Source organism: Phragmites australis, chromosome 1, assembly GCF_958298935.1.
Source record: "Phragmites australis chromosome 1, lpPhrAust1.1, whole genome shotgun sequence".
NCBI classification, from domain to species: Eukaryota; Viridiplantae; Streptophyta; class Magnoliopsida; order Poales; family Poaceae; genus Phragmites; species Phragmites australis.
The window spans coordinates 29,817,213-29,832,539 of NC_084921.1; the positions used below are offsets into that span (position 1 = coordinate 29,817,213).

The window sequence follows — 15,327 nt, forward strand, 5'->3', positions numbered from 1 at the left end:
CCGGCTCCTTTCTTGGCCTCCTACCCGTAAAAAGAAGAGAAAACGCAAAAAATTATCTCCAACCGACTCCCGTTACAGCCCCCAGTCCGTCGGGCATCCCTACTCCTCCCCTCTCCACCCCCACTCGGAGGGAAGCTCCCGGGACTCCCGATTCGACTGACCGGAGCAACCGCCGCCTCTCCCGCGCCCTCTCGGAGGTTTCATCGTGGAGGTGCGTTTTCCATCTCCTCCTTCCCCATGCTCCACCTCCCGCTGCCGCCCATCGTTGCCTCGATTTGGGCTGGCAGCCATGGCCACCGCGTCTGGTTCTCCCGCCGCCGCCCTGCACCGCGCCGGGCCAGATGTGGGCCGCTGCGCTCCCCACGCCCCCTACCTGCCCTCCGCCACAGAGAACCAGAGAGAGAGAGAGACCAACCTGGGAGAGGAGGTGGTCGGCCCCCTGCCGTTGTGCCCTCGCGCGAGTGCAGCTCGGGCCGCCGGCCCGGTCGGCCGTCGCCCCTGTGCCATCTGTCGCGGTCGGGCGCCGCCCCCTGCGCCATCTGCCCCGGTCGGCCGCCAGCCCCTGCGCCATCCGTCGCGGTCGGCCGCCGTCCCTTGCGCCATCCCCTCCTCGAGTTCCCTCCGCCCATCCGCACAGCACACCGAAGGGCCCTCTACCCGCCGCGGCGCACACCGGAGGGCACTGCCCCTTCAACCCCTTTGCGTCGGAGACCAGAGGGCGCCGCCCCCTCAGCCCTCTGCGCTGCACACCAAGGGCGTCGGCCCCTCCACCGTGTGGGCCCCATCGGAGAGAGAGAGAGGGATTGGAGATTGGGAGAGGGAGAGATGTGGGGGTTCATAGAAGAGTTGCGGTTGAGAGAAGAGCAGAGAGAAGAGAGCAGTTTAGATAGTTTTGTTGCAAATTCAGATAATTTTGTTGTTTTCAAATGCATATGATTTATGATAGCTGTGCATTTGTCACATGCTGTAATTTAATTGTTTTGCATTGTGATGTTGTGATGCAGGGGTAGGAATGGCTAGCTTCATGGACTTGTTGAACGGAGGAGCTGGGGGCGAGTGGGAAGACTCCCAATATGCAAGCCCCCCTGAAGAACAAATCATTGCAGGACATCAAATTGTCGAAGCTACTCCGGTTGTGACACAAAAGGCGAAGAGAGGTGGAAATTTTAGTGAGAAGGAGGACCTTTTGTTGGTCTCGGCATGGCTTGAAATAAGCCAAGATGCAGTCCAGGGTATTGATCAAAACCGTAGTACGTATTGGAAGCGTATTCATGATCACTACCATGCCCATAGGAATTTTGATTCGGATCGTAATGTTAGCTCGCTCTCTCACCGTTGGGCTCTCATTCAAGAAGGTGTAAACAAGTTCTGTGGCTGGTATGCTCAGATTCAAAATAGGAGGCAAAGTGGTGTGACAGAGCAAGATAAGGTAGAAAGCAATGTATTTTTGTTGGTTGACACATGTCTATGTTTCCTGTATAGCTACTAACTCATATTCACTTGTGTAGGTACAACAAGCATGTGCGATCTACAAGGAAAAAGATCCGAAGAAGAGGTCATTTCCTTTCTTGCATTATTGGAATGTGGTGCAGCACGCACCAAAGTGGAATGACGCAATCTCTCATAAAAAACAGAAGACAAGCTCCAATGCAAGTCCAAGCTCATGCACTCCTGGAACCAATGAAAGCCATCATGGTGATGAGGAAGATGGTGTCACTCATAGTTCTCCAATGAAAGGAAGGCCGGATGGTAGGAAGAAGGAGAAGGCCCGGCGATATAAAAATACTATCTCACAAGGAGATACCCTTTGCATGGAGGCAATGGAAAATCATTGGTCGAGGAGGGAAAAGATTGATGAGTTGAAAGAGATGAAGAAAAAAGAACGTAATGATGAGAGGCTTGCACTTGAGACTAGGAGACTTGAGTTGAAACAAGAAGTTAAGAATAAAAAGATTGAGGCCTACAAACAAGTAGAGAATAGGAAGCTTGACATCCAGGAAAAAGAACTTCAGTTGAAACAATCCATGGAAGATGAGCGAGTGATGAATATGGATCTGAGTGGTTTGAGTGAGAGGCAAAAAAGATTCTACATGAGCCTACAAGATGAGATCATTGCTCGACAGGAGCGAGGTGGCGCGAGTTGAGATCTCATGCATGAACTTTGATGTATAAACTACATGTTTGGACTATGTTCTATGTTTGCTGCAGTTTATTTATGTATGATCTATGTGTTTGGACTACGTGATTTGTTTCCTTCATTTTTATAATGTGTCAACCTTGATGTTTGATATGTGTGTGTGGCCTTTGTGCTATTGTTTAAAAAAAATACAAGGATACTTTATTGAAAACAACAGAAGGATACATGGATGAAAACGAAATACATGGTAGGGAAATAAAACACAAGGATACATGATTGGGAAATAAAACACAAGGATACATGATTGAATAATCAATACATGTCTGCATGACGTTGCCAGAGGTGCTCAACTAGATCTTCTTGAAGTTGAGAGTGAGTTTCCCTATTCCTGATGTTATTATGAGCTTGAAGGAAATCATGTAGCTCCGGAGTACGATTACGAACTTCACGAGGTGTAGGTCTCACAAGTTGGCCAACATACTCGTACTGCATCTGTTCATCTTCATCCCTCTCATCTTCAACAATCATATTATGCATGATGACACAAGCTATCATAATTTGTCTTAGGGTATCTTTATCCCAGAATCGGGCTGGTCCATGAACAATGGCGAAACGAGATTGTAGAACTCCAAATGCTCTTTCAACATCCTTCCGAACTGCCTCCTGTGCCTTGGCAAAATATTTTCTCTTATTTCCCAGTGGCTGTGGTATGGTCTTCACAAATGTCGCCCATTGAGGATAGATGCCATCTGCAAGGTAATACCCTATTGTATAATTATGACCATTGACAGTGTAACTAACTTGTGGAGCTTCCCCTTCGGCTAGCTTTGCAAAAAGATGAGAACGGTGAAGAACATTGATATCATTGTGAGACCCTGCTAAACCAAAAAAAACATGCCAAATCCAAAGATCTTTAGAAGCAACAGCTTCAAGAATGATTGTTGGCTCATGCGCATGGCCGGTGTACTGTCCTTGCCATGCTGCAGGACAATTTTTCCATCCCCAATGCATACAATCTATGCTCCCAAGCATTCCAGGGAAACCTCTACTCTCTCCAATCGCAAGTAATCTAGCTGTGTCTTCCTCATTTGGGGATCTCAAATACCCATATCCATAAACTTCGACAACCGCTTTGGCAAACCTTCTAAGACTTTCTATGTTCGTGCTTTCAGCAGAACGGACATATTGATCCATAAAATCAGCTGCTACTCCATAAGCTATCATCTGGAATGCTGCGGTAACCTTCTGCAAACATGATAACCCAAGACATCCATTTCTATCTCTTTTTTGCATAAAGTAATTATCATGTTGCTCTATGGCTTGTGCTATGCGAAGAAACAGATCACGGTTCATTCTAAACCTGATCAAAATACGATAATAAGAAAACAAGCGGACTCACAACAGAAAGAATATGAAAGAAAGGTTTGACTGATTGCAAACCTGCGGCGAAAGAAATTTGCCCCGTAGGTCGGAGCATCTGAAAAGTAGTCGTTGTACAGCCTCTAATGCCCGGCTTCTCTATCGCGATGAACATACTGACGCCCTGGTACAGACCCGCCCCATCGAGGAACTTGCATAGCTTGATATTGACTGTGTGCTTGCTGCAATGCGATGAACAATTCTTCATCTTTGTCATCGTCCGACGAGGACGACGACGACGAAGCTAAGCGAGAGAAACGACTCATTTCTGTAAGAGGTGAAACAAGAAGGCCAATGGATTAGTGTAGGAACCAGACGGTTCGAGCATGCATATATAGAGCAGGGAAATATAGCCGTTGGACAAGTAGCCGTTGGAAATGTGGCCGTTGTAAAAATAGTTGTTCGAAATATAGCCGTTACAAATATAGCCGTTGAAGAAATATCCATTCAAATTGAAAATATGACTTGTTAGTTATAACATATGATTAAAATAAAGGAGAGTGGATTTTAAGGTGTCGAAGTAGGGGTTCGGTTGGAGTGCGTATAGTAGTAAGGGATAAAATCTGGATAGGGAGATCCCTATTTAAAAGAGTAGGGGACCAAAAGAAAAGGTTCGGTTGAAGTTGCTCTAACAACACTACTCCACTAATCACACTCTCACTCCCCTCCTAGATTCTTGCAACCCCCCATTGGTCTCTGCTCTTCATGTGGAAAGACGATTTTTTTATTCCCAACGAGGTGCTAGAGGTTAATCAGCCCTTCCCTCCCCAATCACAGAGGCTAAACCTAGAGAGAGAAAGCAAGATCTCTAGAGAGAGAAGATCAGCAGCAAAACACGCAGGGAAAACGCGCAGAAGTGGAGTTTGATGCAGAGCTGACAGACAGGAAGAAGGGAACCAGCTGTGCACGAAGCACTTTGACGAAACCGTGAGAAAGGCAATGATAGAAGAAAATTGTATGAGATTTTTTATTAAAAGATCATTATAAGACTCTGATTTATATTATTTTTTTAATTTAACGTATATAATTAAGAGAAAAAATAGAGATATATAATATAATAAAATCTTCCTATAAGATTAGATACAATAGAATTTCCCTCGCTGTCCTCTTGTGCCCTCAGTAGTGAGCACCTCACTCCGGTGGTCCGACCTCCTTTCAGTGGAGGGAAAGCACCGGAAGGCGCCTTTTTCGCTCTGGTTTATCCTTTTACACTTCCCTCCCTTTTCCCACTTCCTCCCCATCCATGGCATCCGCGGCGCTCGCCGCCGTCGCCGTTGCTGTGGCCGCCCTCGCCGCGTCGGCGTCGGCGGCCGTCACCTACGACCGCAAGGCCGTGGTGGTGAACGGCCAGCGCCGGATCCTACTCTCCGGCTCCATCCACTACCCCAGGAGCGTCCCCGAGGTGCGTGCCGCTTTCTTGTTCCTCGCCTTCCCCCTCCGGCGCCTGGCGTTCTCCTCCCCGGGAATGCAGGCTCCGTGGCCCACCGCCGCGGTTCGTGGAGTGTACAACTCACCTGCGTTGCGTGCCTGTTTCTTGGCGTGCAGATATGGCCGGATCTGATACAGAAGGCCAAGGACGGCGGCCTCGACGTGGTGCAGACGTACGTGTTCTGGAACGGCCATGAGCCCTCCCCTGGCCAGGTAGTTACCAGCGCCGAGAACACGAATTGCTGGTAAAAAGGTTGTTTTTTTTTCTTGATGTGGTGGTTGGTTGCGCATGCTAGTACTACTTCGAGGGGAGGTATGATCTGGTGCACTTCATCAAGCTGGTGAAGCAGGCCGGACTCTACGTGCACCTCCGCATTGGCCCCTACGTCTGCGCTGAGTGGAATTTCGGGTAAGAAGAACTAACTTGTTTTGCTGTACTTTTGTGTAAAATGTTTTGGGCGGCCTTGATCCTCTTGCAGTGACCATTGGTGCTTCTTGTGGCGTATATGAGTTTCGAATGGAAAAAAAAAACAGAGATTTGGTTGTTAATTTGTTTTTTGAAGTAGTTTTTATGCTCCTGTTGTTGACAGTGAGTGTTCTTGTGTAATAACTGAGTGCAGTGCTTCCAATCTGGCCAATGAGGAATAAATTATGATAGATCCATCGATGTTAAGTTGATGTGAATTATGCTAAACTATGTTCCTTCCCCCCTTTTGGTTGCAGTGGTTTCCCTGTTTGGCTGAAGTATGTCCCCGGCATCAGCTTTAGGACTGATAATGAGCCGTTCAAGGCAAGAATCGATTGACAGCTCAACTTTTTCTTGTGCTTCCCCATTTTAAAATTTCCGCAAACTCAGTAAAAAAAATGACCCTTGGGTTAATCTCGGAACAGTCTGAGATGCAGAAGTTCACCACGAAGATCGTTGGCATGATGAAGTCCGAAGGGCTCTTTGAATGGCAAGGAGGGCCTATAATTCTGTCGCAGGTATGTTTCTGATTCATACATTCTTGAGCTGTATTGATGCCATGCTTTTGAATGCAACCTACCTTTGGATTCCGATTGTCCTTGTAGATTGAGAATGAGTTTGGGCCCTTGGAGTGGGATCAGGGTGAGCCCGCTAAGGCCTACGCGTCATGGGCAGCTAACATGGCACTTGCGCTCAACACGGGTGTTCCATGGATTATGTGCAAAGAAGATGACGCCCCTGATCCAATTGTATGTATTGTACTTCCTTTCTTTAATACATGCACCATGGGCAGAAAAATTTCCTCCTTGTTTCTTTACTGTGCTGGGGTCTGACCTTGTGACCATTGTCCAAGAAAGGAAACAAAATGATTGATCATATGTTGGATGATTTGCTAAATTTTTACTCTTTTTTTTTGCTCAACTAGAACTTACTGTGATTTACTGGTGGCAGATTAATACATGCAACGGATTTTATTGTGACTGGTTCTCCCCCAATAAACTGTACAAGCCTACCATGTGGACTGAGGCTTGGACAGCTTGGTAATTTAGTTTCTTTCTTTTCTTTATCTAAGAAGCCAGATTATTGTAAATTTGTAACTTTTTTTTTATCTTTCTCCTTATGTATGTCCCTTCTTTTCTCTCGAGTGCAGGTATACAGGCTTTGGTATTCCTGTTCCACATAGGCCAGTGGAGGATCTAGCATATGGTGTTGCCAAGTTTATTCAGAAGGGTGGCTCTTTTGTTAATTATTACATGGTAAGTCCTATGATCTTGCTATACAACTGAAGCTTAGTATCAAATCATTGAGCTTTATAAAGCTGTTGCACGACTTTTCAGTATCATGGAGGAACAAACTTTGGGCGCACAGCTGGTGGTCCATTCATTGCAACTAGTTATGACTACGACGCTCCTATTGATGAATATGGTGAGTTGAGCACATTCCATGTTTTGAATGTGATGGCTTAGTTCACCAAAAATGCATGGTCTACTGTGATTTTGCCATTTGCACCTATTTCCCGTCATGTAAGGGCTTCTGTTGCATGTTTTCCTCCCAGATGCAGCATGTATACACATCTTCCCATAAATGATTTAAGGTTGATTTTTTACACTTGCTTTGTTGTCTGAGGTGAATTTTGCTCACTAGTCATCTTCAATGAAACTAAGGTGTAGGTACTTTCTGGTACTACCTCCATTTTTAAATAGATGTTACTTTAGAATATGTGCAGTCAAACTTTAAAAACCTTGACTACTAGTATAGGCTACAATATTTATCATTTTCAGACAAAAATAAAACAGTAGATTTCTCACCAAAAGTACTTTCATATGATTATATACATTTTTTTCAAAGTTTTCATTAATGTATTATTAGAAAAAGAAATGTTCAAAGGTAAGTATTGGAGTCCATGTCGATGTGCACAACGTCATCTATTTCAGAAGGGAGGTAGTATCCTTTTCCATTGGCAGTGGCTACAGAGCGGTGTACTAGTTTTGAATCCACAATCCATAGTCCTCGAGTTGAAGAGCTTGTAATTCTTTGAAAGCTTGACATAATGAAAGGCCCTTACCTAACCATTGAAAGATGTGATTGAAATACAAACAGTTTGTGCAATTGAAAGGACATGCAACATATGGTATTGAATATCCTTTGATGGGATAAGAGTTACATCATAGCAGGGGCATTTGGCGCTAAATGAAAAGTGGTTATCTTTCGACCATTTCTGTAATTTGATAGCCCTTCCATTTACCAAATTGTTTTGAGTTCCCTGCTTGACTTCCTCAGGCTTGTTGAGAGAACCAAAATGGGGCCACTTAAAGGAGTTGCATAAAGCTATCAAGCTTTGCGAACCAGCCTTGGTTGCAGGAGACCCCATTGTAACGTCACTTGGAAACGCTCAGCAGGTTGTTAACTGTTATGACCTTCTGTTCTCTCTTCTATCCATGAACCCTATTATATTTTGTTCAGAATTGACTTGGTAAATTTCTGTTCAGTCATCTGTTTTTAGATCAAGCACCGGAGCTTGTGTGGCTTTCCTTGAGAACAAGGACAAAGTATCTTATGGAAGGGTAGCATTCAACGGAATGCATTATGATCTGCCTCCCTGGTCCATAAGTATTCTCCCAGACTGCAAAACAACAGTCTTCAACACGGCTAGGGTGAGATTAGGCACCTTAGTCTTTTTGTAACACTGCTAGGGTGAGATTAGGCACCTTAGTCTTTTTGTTCATGTTACAACTCTCTTTCTTACTCTAATTGGGTTGCTTGCTTAAATTGAGTATATATCCTTTTCGATTGGTTCATGTATCATTTTGTTTGTGATACTGCACCTTTTTATCATTGTTGAAAACAAGAACTTTTTGTAATGAGATGTTCATACAGGTTGGAAGTCAAATTTCACAAATGAAAATGGAATGGGCTGGAGGATTCACGTGGCAATCATATAATGAGGACATAAATTCCTTGGGTGAAGAATCATTTACAACAGTAGGGTTACTGGAACAGATAAATGTGACAAGGGATAACACAGACTACTTATGGTATACAACATAGTAAGTCCTAACTCCACAGAAAATCTAAATAATAGTTCTTTGCAATTCAAAGATGCTAAAGATTTCACTTTCAGTGTCGATGTTGCTCAGGATGAGCAGTTCCTCAGTAATGGGAAGAATCCGAAGCTCACTGTTATGTCGGCCGGTCATGCTTTGCATGTTTTCATTAATGGACAACTATCAGGTAAAGCAAACGACTCTCTCTCTCTCTCTCTGCACTTGTGCCAATTGAGCTTCAATTTGCTCCCCATTTCATTGGCAGGAACTGTATATGGAAGTGTAGACAATCCAAAATTGACGTATACTGGAAATGTGAAACTTTGGGCAGGCAGCAACACCATTTCCTGCTTAAGCATATCAGTTGGTCTCCCGGTAAGTGGATGTTTTGTTCAATAGCAGATAGTACTCTTGGTAATACGCTATATGGGCCTTCTCAGATTCACTTTCCTATTTTCCTTCATTGCAGAATGTTGGAGAACATTTTGAGACTTGGAATGCTGGAATTCTTGGTCCAGTAACACTGGATGACCTGAATGAAGGAAGAAGAGATCTCACATGGCAGAAATGGACCTATCAGGTTACATATGTGATTGTTATTAACCTTAACCTTATGTGTAAACATGAACCTAAAAACCTTTGTATTTTTGCAGGTTGGTCTGAAAGGTGAGGCTTTGAGTCTTCATTCACTTAGTGGAAGCTCATCGGTAGAGTGGGGAGAACCCATGCAGAAGCAGCCTCTGACATGGTACAAGGTATTGAAGTAACTCACATGATTAATTGCTTTCTAGTTGGAAAAACCATTATTTTTTTCAAAAGATTATCCCTTTTGTTTTTTTTTTCTGTGCAGGCTTTTTTCAATGCGCCAGACGGTGATGAGCCATTAGCTTTGGATATGAGTAGCATGGGTAAAGGGCAAATCTGGATAAATGGACAAGGTATTGGGCGGTATTGGCCTGGCTACAAAGCCTCTGGAACTTGTGGAAGCTGTGATTACCGTGGAGAATATGACGATAAAAAGTGCCAAACCAACTGTGGTGACTCTTCCCAGAGATGGTAGGCACTTCATAGGTTACTACAGCAATATCCATGAAAATGTTTACAGGTGAATCTCTTACATTCACGTCATGTTCTTCCAGGTACCACGTTCCTCGTTCATGGCTTAATCCGACAGGGAACCTTTTGGTTATATTTGAGGAGTGGGGTGGTGATCCTACTGGGATCTCAATGGTGAAAAGAACCACTGGAAGTATCTGTGCTGATGTCTCTGAATGGCAGCCATCAATGAAGAACTGGCGTACAAAAGACTACGAGAAAGCCAAGATCCACCTCCAATGTGATCATGGACGGAAGATAACTGATATAAAATTTGCCAGCTTTGGCACGCCACAGGGTTCCTGTGGGAGCTACTCTGAAGGAGGTTGCCATGCACACAAGTCATACGACATATTTTGGAAGGTAAAGGATCTGCAAACACTGGTTGACTGGAGTCATAACTCTTAATGCATATTTGTGTTTACGCTACAATTAAAATTTGTGTTTCTTACAGAACTGCATTGGTCAAGAGCGCTGTGGGGTGAGCGTGGTTCCAGATGTATTTGGTGGAGATCCATGCCCTGGGACAATGAAAAGGGTAGCAGTTGAGGCTATATGCAGTTGAATCACAAACAAAGAAAGATCCCACTTGATCACTACGTCCAATGTGTCATAATCCATACAAAGCTACTGGTTTTGCCCTATCAACCTTCTGGCAAGAGGTGAAAGTCACTGCAACGGTGACGCACCGGCGGTCAGAAGTTACAGGAATTACTTGTATGTTAGATTGAAGCATCAATGTATGTATGTACATTAGCCTACATATAATTTGTAGGGAAGAAATGCTTAGGACTCTGTAGGTGTGAGAAATTAAGGGTTGTGCGGCCCTCTGGACACAAGATTGGTTTGGTTGGGGGAGTGCGCAGATGAGACTCTGCTTATACCTGAGTCCATATGTGCAACGGCTATTGGGTTGGAGGCCGAGAAGAAGCAAATCATTGGTTTTGCATTTTCTGATTATTCATTGTTTACTCATTGGAAGGGGCAATGTGGTGTTCATGGTTTATCATTCATGTATTATTGTCCTATTAATCAAGCAGCAAGGAAGACACCAGTTCAGATTATAAATAAGAATTGATTTATGAACTCTTTACATTTACCTGGTACTCAATCCATTCTGCTTTGGGCATGGCTTGCTGTAATATTCCCTCTGGTTATAAATACACCATCGTTAACATCGGGGACCAGGTCGAGGTGATCAGCGGCGGCGCCTACCGGAGCGTGGTGCACCGTGTCGCGGCCGTCGACCGAGGGCCGCCGGCTGTCCGTGGCCACGTTCTACAACCCCGGGTCCGACGCCGCGGTGGCGCCGGCGAGGGACAACAGCGGCGGCATTGGCGCACCCCGGGCCGTACAGGTTCGCGGACTACCTCGAGTACTGCCAGGGCACCAAGTTCGGCGACAAGGACGCCAGGTTCCAGGCCGTCAAGAAGCTGCTCGGTTAAGAAAGCCGGCCGTCGCTCGCTTTTGAGTTGTGCGGCAGCAAACTTTCTTGTGGCCCTCGGATTCCATCTACACGTCACAGGGATGCGCGCGCAAACTTACTCGTGTACATTTGGCTCAATGTTGGTAGCAAAAAAATGTCTGATTTGGGGTTAAAAAATGTTCGGGTCCAATTTGGTTATCCCATTTTTCTAGCAGCCGCTTTGAAATTCTCAACGCAACGACAGTCAAGGCTAACAAGATTTTCCAGGCTGGCCAACAAAGTGGGATATTCTTTCCAAGAAACTATCAATGTATGAAGCATATGGCTTCTCTTTGAGTCTGATTTTTTGCTAGACTTGTCAAGCCCGGGTGGCTTTCAGGGAATTTTAGACGGATATATTCTTCGATAAGCATCTCATATGTACCAAGTGAACCTCCTCCTCTTCTTCTGTAGATTGATAGCCCCTACGTACTACACAACCCTTGTTGGGAATGCAAGGGAGCATATCCAGTGAAAACTGTCTAAAAATTGGAAACTTGATATATTCATCAAAAACCATACGTAGAGTTCTTTTTGAAATTTTTTTTATCATATGACATCAATTATGTATGATACAGTTTTCAAATTTTTTTAGAACTTCTACATATGGATTTTGACAGAGCTTTCAAGCTTCCAACTTTAGACAGTTTTCATGGGATACACATACCTCAAATCTAAGGATCTCTGGTACGCCATTGCCCATTTGAGACTAGCTAATTACACTCAGAAATGTAACACTCTTAGCAATGTCTTTACGTAAGTCAATCCGATCATGTTTCAAAACATACATCCACATTATTGAGTTTATCTCCATATTTATAATCCGTGAAGTGTAATCATTAATCAATATATGTGCTGGTCTATAAATTATTATTCCACATAATATTTACGAAGTCAGTGACGTTGTTTTAGGGTGGTGCCATCAGTAAATGAGTTTTATAAACAAGTTATATGCTTGCTGATCAAAGTAAAGAATAATATAATTATTTAAGAAAAAAGTACATAAATATGGAAGTTATACAATCATATCCACGATTACCGCTAGAGAATATCACTTACACACAACGAACCAAGCATGGAATTGAAAGGCGTAAATCCATGACCCAACAGTCTGCTTCCTTTAGCTTAACTGAGCATCTTCTTGACATCTTGGAACCTGATGGCCTTTACCCCCATTTATTTACCGTCATTCAGGGGTGGATTATGGTGTTTAACATGCGTACACAATTGGTCTCTCTGTAAAAGATCTGTGAACCAAGAACAAGATTCTTCGGTGCAATAGCTCCGGCAACCTGTATCCACCACATGTTAATGACTTGGTGGCAGTGATGACCAACCAAACATGCTTAATGGAGGCCATTTCCCAAGGAATACAGACCATCCGTAGGAATGGTCAAAGACTACAATCCAAGATGTCTGAGTTCATGAGACTCAGGTCAGCCACCTTTGACCCCACGGATGATGACCTGTCAGCCAATGACGACTGAGGAGTATCATCAAGAAGTTGAACGCCATCAACGCCAATGACAATGAAAGAGTCATTTGGCATCCCACCAGCTAATTGGAGCAACTGGAGAATGGTGGTATAATTACCGCGAGACATCATAGAATGCTGACACAATTACCAAGGATGCATTCCAAGAGGAATTTAGGAAATATCACATCCCAGTGGGTATCATGGAAATGATTTAGATGAATTTCATGCTCTGAAGCAAGGAGCCATGACTATAAATTAGTACATTCGTAAGTTCATGAGACTATCTTGTTATACCCTATAGGATGTGAATATGGACAAAAAGAAGCAGGATCACTTCAGGAAAGAATTTCACAACAGTCTGAAGGCCTAGCTAACCCACATCTACCCAAAGTTCAACATCTTGATGAACACCATTCTTTCAGAAGATTCCCAATCCTAGTTGGACATTGATAAGAAGCATGAGTTTAATGCAGAAAATCCAAGGCATCAAGAAAGATTCTTGAAGCCTAGACCCAACAATCACCAGAAGCTCCGATATCAGCAGACCATGCAATTTAGGACCTTTGGATTCAACTACATATTAGCCTTGACTTACAATAGTCAGAACGATGGTAACCAACAAAAGAGCAGTGGCAGTGTTGCCCACATACCCAATGAGAAGAAACTTTGCTTTAACGGCAGAGAACCTGGACACATGATACTAAATACTCAAATCCTCTTATCATTAGGTATTTGAGAAACACTGCAACTTCTCTTTTGTTGACTACTAGTGTTCGGACTGTGGTAAGCTAAGGTTGTTATATGGTTGGATTCAGAGGTCCTAAACTACATGGTTTGCTAATATCAGGGTTTTTGGTAATTATTGGGTCTGAGCTTCAGGAATATGTTCTACTGCCTTGGCTTTTGCACATTAAACCTATGCTCCTTGTCATTCTTCAGTTGGGATCAATAATTTATAAAAGAATGGTGCAATTCATCAAGGTATTGAAGTCTAGGTAGATGTGAGTAATTAGCTAGGCCTTCAGACTATTACGAAGTCCTTTCCTGAAGTGGTTTTGCTTCTTCTTGTCCATATTCACACCCTCTTAGGCATACCGAGAGTGTTTCATGAACTTACGGATGTACCGATTTACAGTCATGGCTCCTTGATTTAGAGCACAAAATTCATCTGCTTTTATTTCCATAATACCCTCTAGGATGTGATATTTCCTAGGTAATTGTGTTGCATCCTTTGCTGCCTCACGGTAATTATCCCACCATTGTCCAGCTACTCCAATTAGCTGGGGGATGCCAAAATGATTTTCATTATCATTGGCATTGATGACATATTTAACTTCTTAATGATACCTCTCACCAAGTCATTGATAGTGGATCATCGTTCGTGTGGTCAAAGGTGGCTGGCTTGAGTCGCATGTACTCAGACATCTTGATTGTGGTCCTTGACCATTCTCACGGTTGTTCTGTATTCCTTGGGCAATGGCCTCCATAGGTGGGTTTGGTTGGCTATCACTGCCACCAGGTCATTAATAGGTGGTAGAGGTGGCATTAGTCCATCTAGGTGATTGTTCTGGCTAAATCCTATTTGTTCTTGGTTGACTTCTGCTTCTTTGCCATGTCCTACTTCATCTATTTCTTGGTCTCGATGGGCTTGGATATTTCAGTGAACATGTTTGTCTCTATTCGGTCGCCTTCCTCTTGGTTGTTGCTTGACTTGAGCTGTGTCTTAGCCTACATGAGCTTATTGCTCACGGCGTTATTGAATTTTAGCAGATTGCTTGGGCGGCCTTTGTTTTCCAAGGCAAAAAGGGGCAAAGATTTATAGAAGGGTTTCAGGGTAGCTTGCTTTAGCTTTATTAAGGGTAAGGTGATGGATTAACACTTTTTCTCTTATTATTATTATCATCATCATCATCATCATCATCATCATTATCTTATTTTACTTGATGCATACACACAATAAAACAATCATAGATCACACAATTATACATTACACAAATAGTTTTTTAGCACATACGACATTGAGGCCAAGAATATTACACAACTCCTAATTTCTACTAAATTATGGTTTTCACGATGCTTGGATTATGATTACATAACTTATGTCATGAGGGCACTAAACGACCGCATGGCAAACTAGGCTATAACCGGCGACTCCATGATGTAAGACGGTACATGCTCACCTACTGTTGGTTCTTGCTCCATTGGTGATGCTGCTCTCAAGCGTCACCCTTTGGTCCATCGGCATCCATAGCATCGAGGTTGACGATGTTGTCGGCACTAGACTCCTCTGGTTCGATGGGGTTGTCATCGTCTGTAGCTAGCTCATGCTCAGTGGGCTCCTCCTCGTTAGAGCTATCGGAGTTGTGCTTCATCTCTATGTTCTCATGTGGCTGCAGTGGTATGCACTCCACTACTTCCTTAGCATCTCCATCACTTAGAGCATACAAGTCCTATTTCTCTTGCAAGAGAAGTAAGTCATGGATATTCTGGAGCGTGCCAACATGACATCCTACAACCCCTGTGCTACACGGCGACCACACCTCCAACCCGATGAAGTACCGTGGTTTGACAGTGGCATTTCAGTACCCGACCTTCACTCAACCAGACATCACTCATACGGTCCAACAAGCTTGTCTCCACATGCATGAGCCGTGTGTGAGCCTCACCTTCAGCTGCTAAAGTTGATTCTCAGCTACGTCAAGGGCACTTCATCATATGGGCTTCAACTCGCGCCCTTCGCTCCTTCCAACCAAATCATCTACACTAACACCGATTGGGCTAGATGCTTTGACACAG

The 15,327-nt window shown here is 43.8% G+C and overlaps 3 protein-coding genes across 4 annotated transcripts; 2 read left to right on the plus strand and 1 right to left on the minus strand.

Annotated features, from left to right (window-relative positions):
- The first annotated feature begins 835 nt into the window (after window positions 1–835).
- LOC133888557 (glutathione S-transferase T3-like) lies at window positions 836–2,199 on the plus strand. Its single transcript, XM_062328845.1, has 2 exons — window positions 836–1,429; window positions 1,509–2,199. Exons 1-2 carry the CDS (start codon window positions 1,013–1,015, stop codon window positions 2,142–2,144), a joined length of 1,053 nt encoding a protein of 350 aa, XP_062184829.1. The 5' UTR covers window positions 836–1,012; the 3' UTR covers window positions 2,145–2,199.
- Window positions 2,200–2,449: 250 nt separating this feature from the next.
- LOC133883976 (uncharacterized) lies at window positions 2,450–4,068 on the minus strand. Its single transcript, XM_062323393.1, has one exon. The coding sequence runs from the start codon at window positions 3,488–3,490 to the stop codon at window positions 2,450–2,452; it is 1,041 nt and encodes a 346-aa protein (XP_062179377.1). The 5' UTR covers window positions 3,491–4,068.
- Window positions 4,069–4,655: 587 nt separating this feature from the next.
- On the plus strand, window positions 4,656–10,682 carry LOC133914758 (beta-galactosidase 2). 2 transcript variants are annotated; one of them, XM_062357789.1, is made up of 19 exons: window positions 4,656–4,958; window positions 5,102–5,197; window positions 5,281–5,393; window positions 5,708–5,774; window positions 5,876–5,968; window positions 6,056–6,199; window positions 6,402–6,490; window positions 6,601–6,706; window positions 6,788–6,875; window positions 7,731–7,849; window positions 7,940–8,104; window positions 8,328–8,497; window positions 8,572–8,681; window positions 8,760–8,869; window positions 8,964–9,074; window positions 9,148–9,249; window positions 9,345–9,550; window positions 9,634–9,952; window positions 10,044–10,682. In XM_062357789.1, the coding sequence occupies exons 1-19, from the start codon at window positions 4,800–4,802 to the stop codon at window positions 10,152–10,154; spliced, it is 2,478 nt and encodes an 825-aa protein (XP_062213773.1). In that variant the 5' UTR covers window positions 4,656–4,799; the 3' UTR covers window positions 10,155–10,682. The 2 variants fall into 2 exon arrangements, with proteins under 2 accessions (XP_062213773.1, XP_062213769.1); XM_062357785.1 differs by having other exon boundaries at window positions 8,572–8,869.
- Window positions 10,683–15,327: the final 4,645 nt, after the last annotated feature.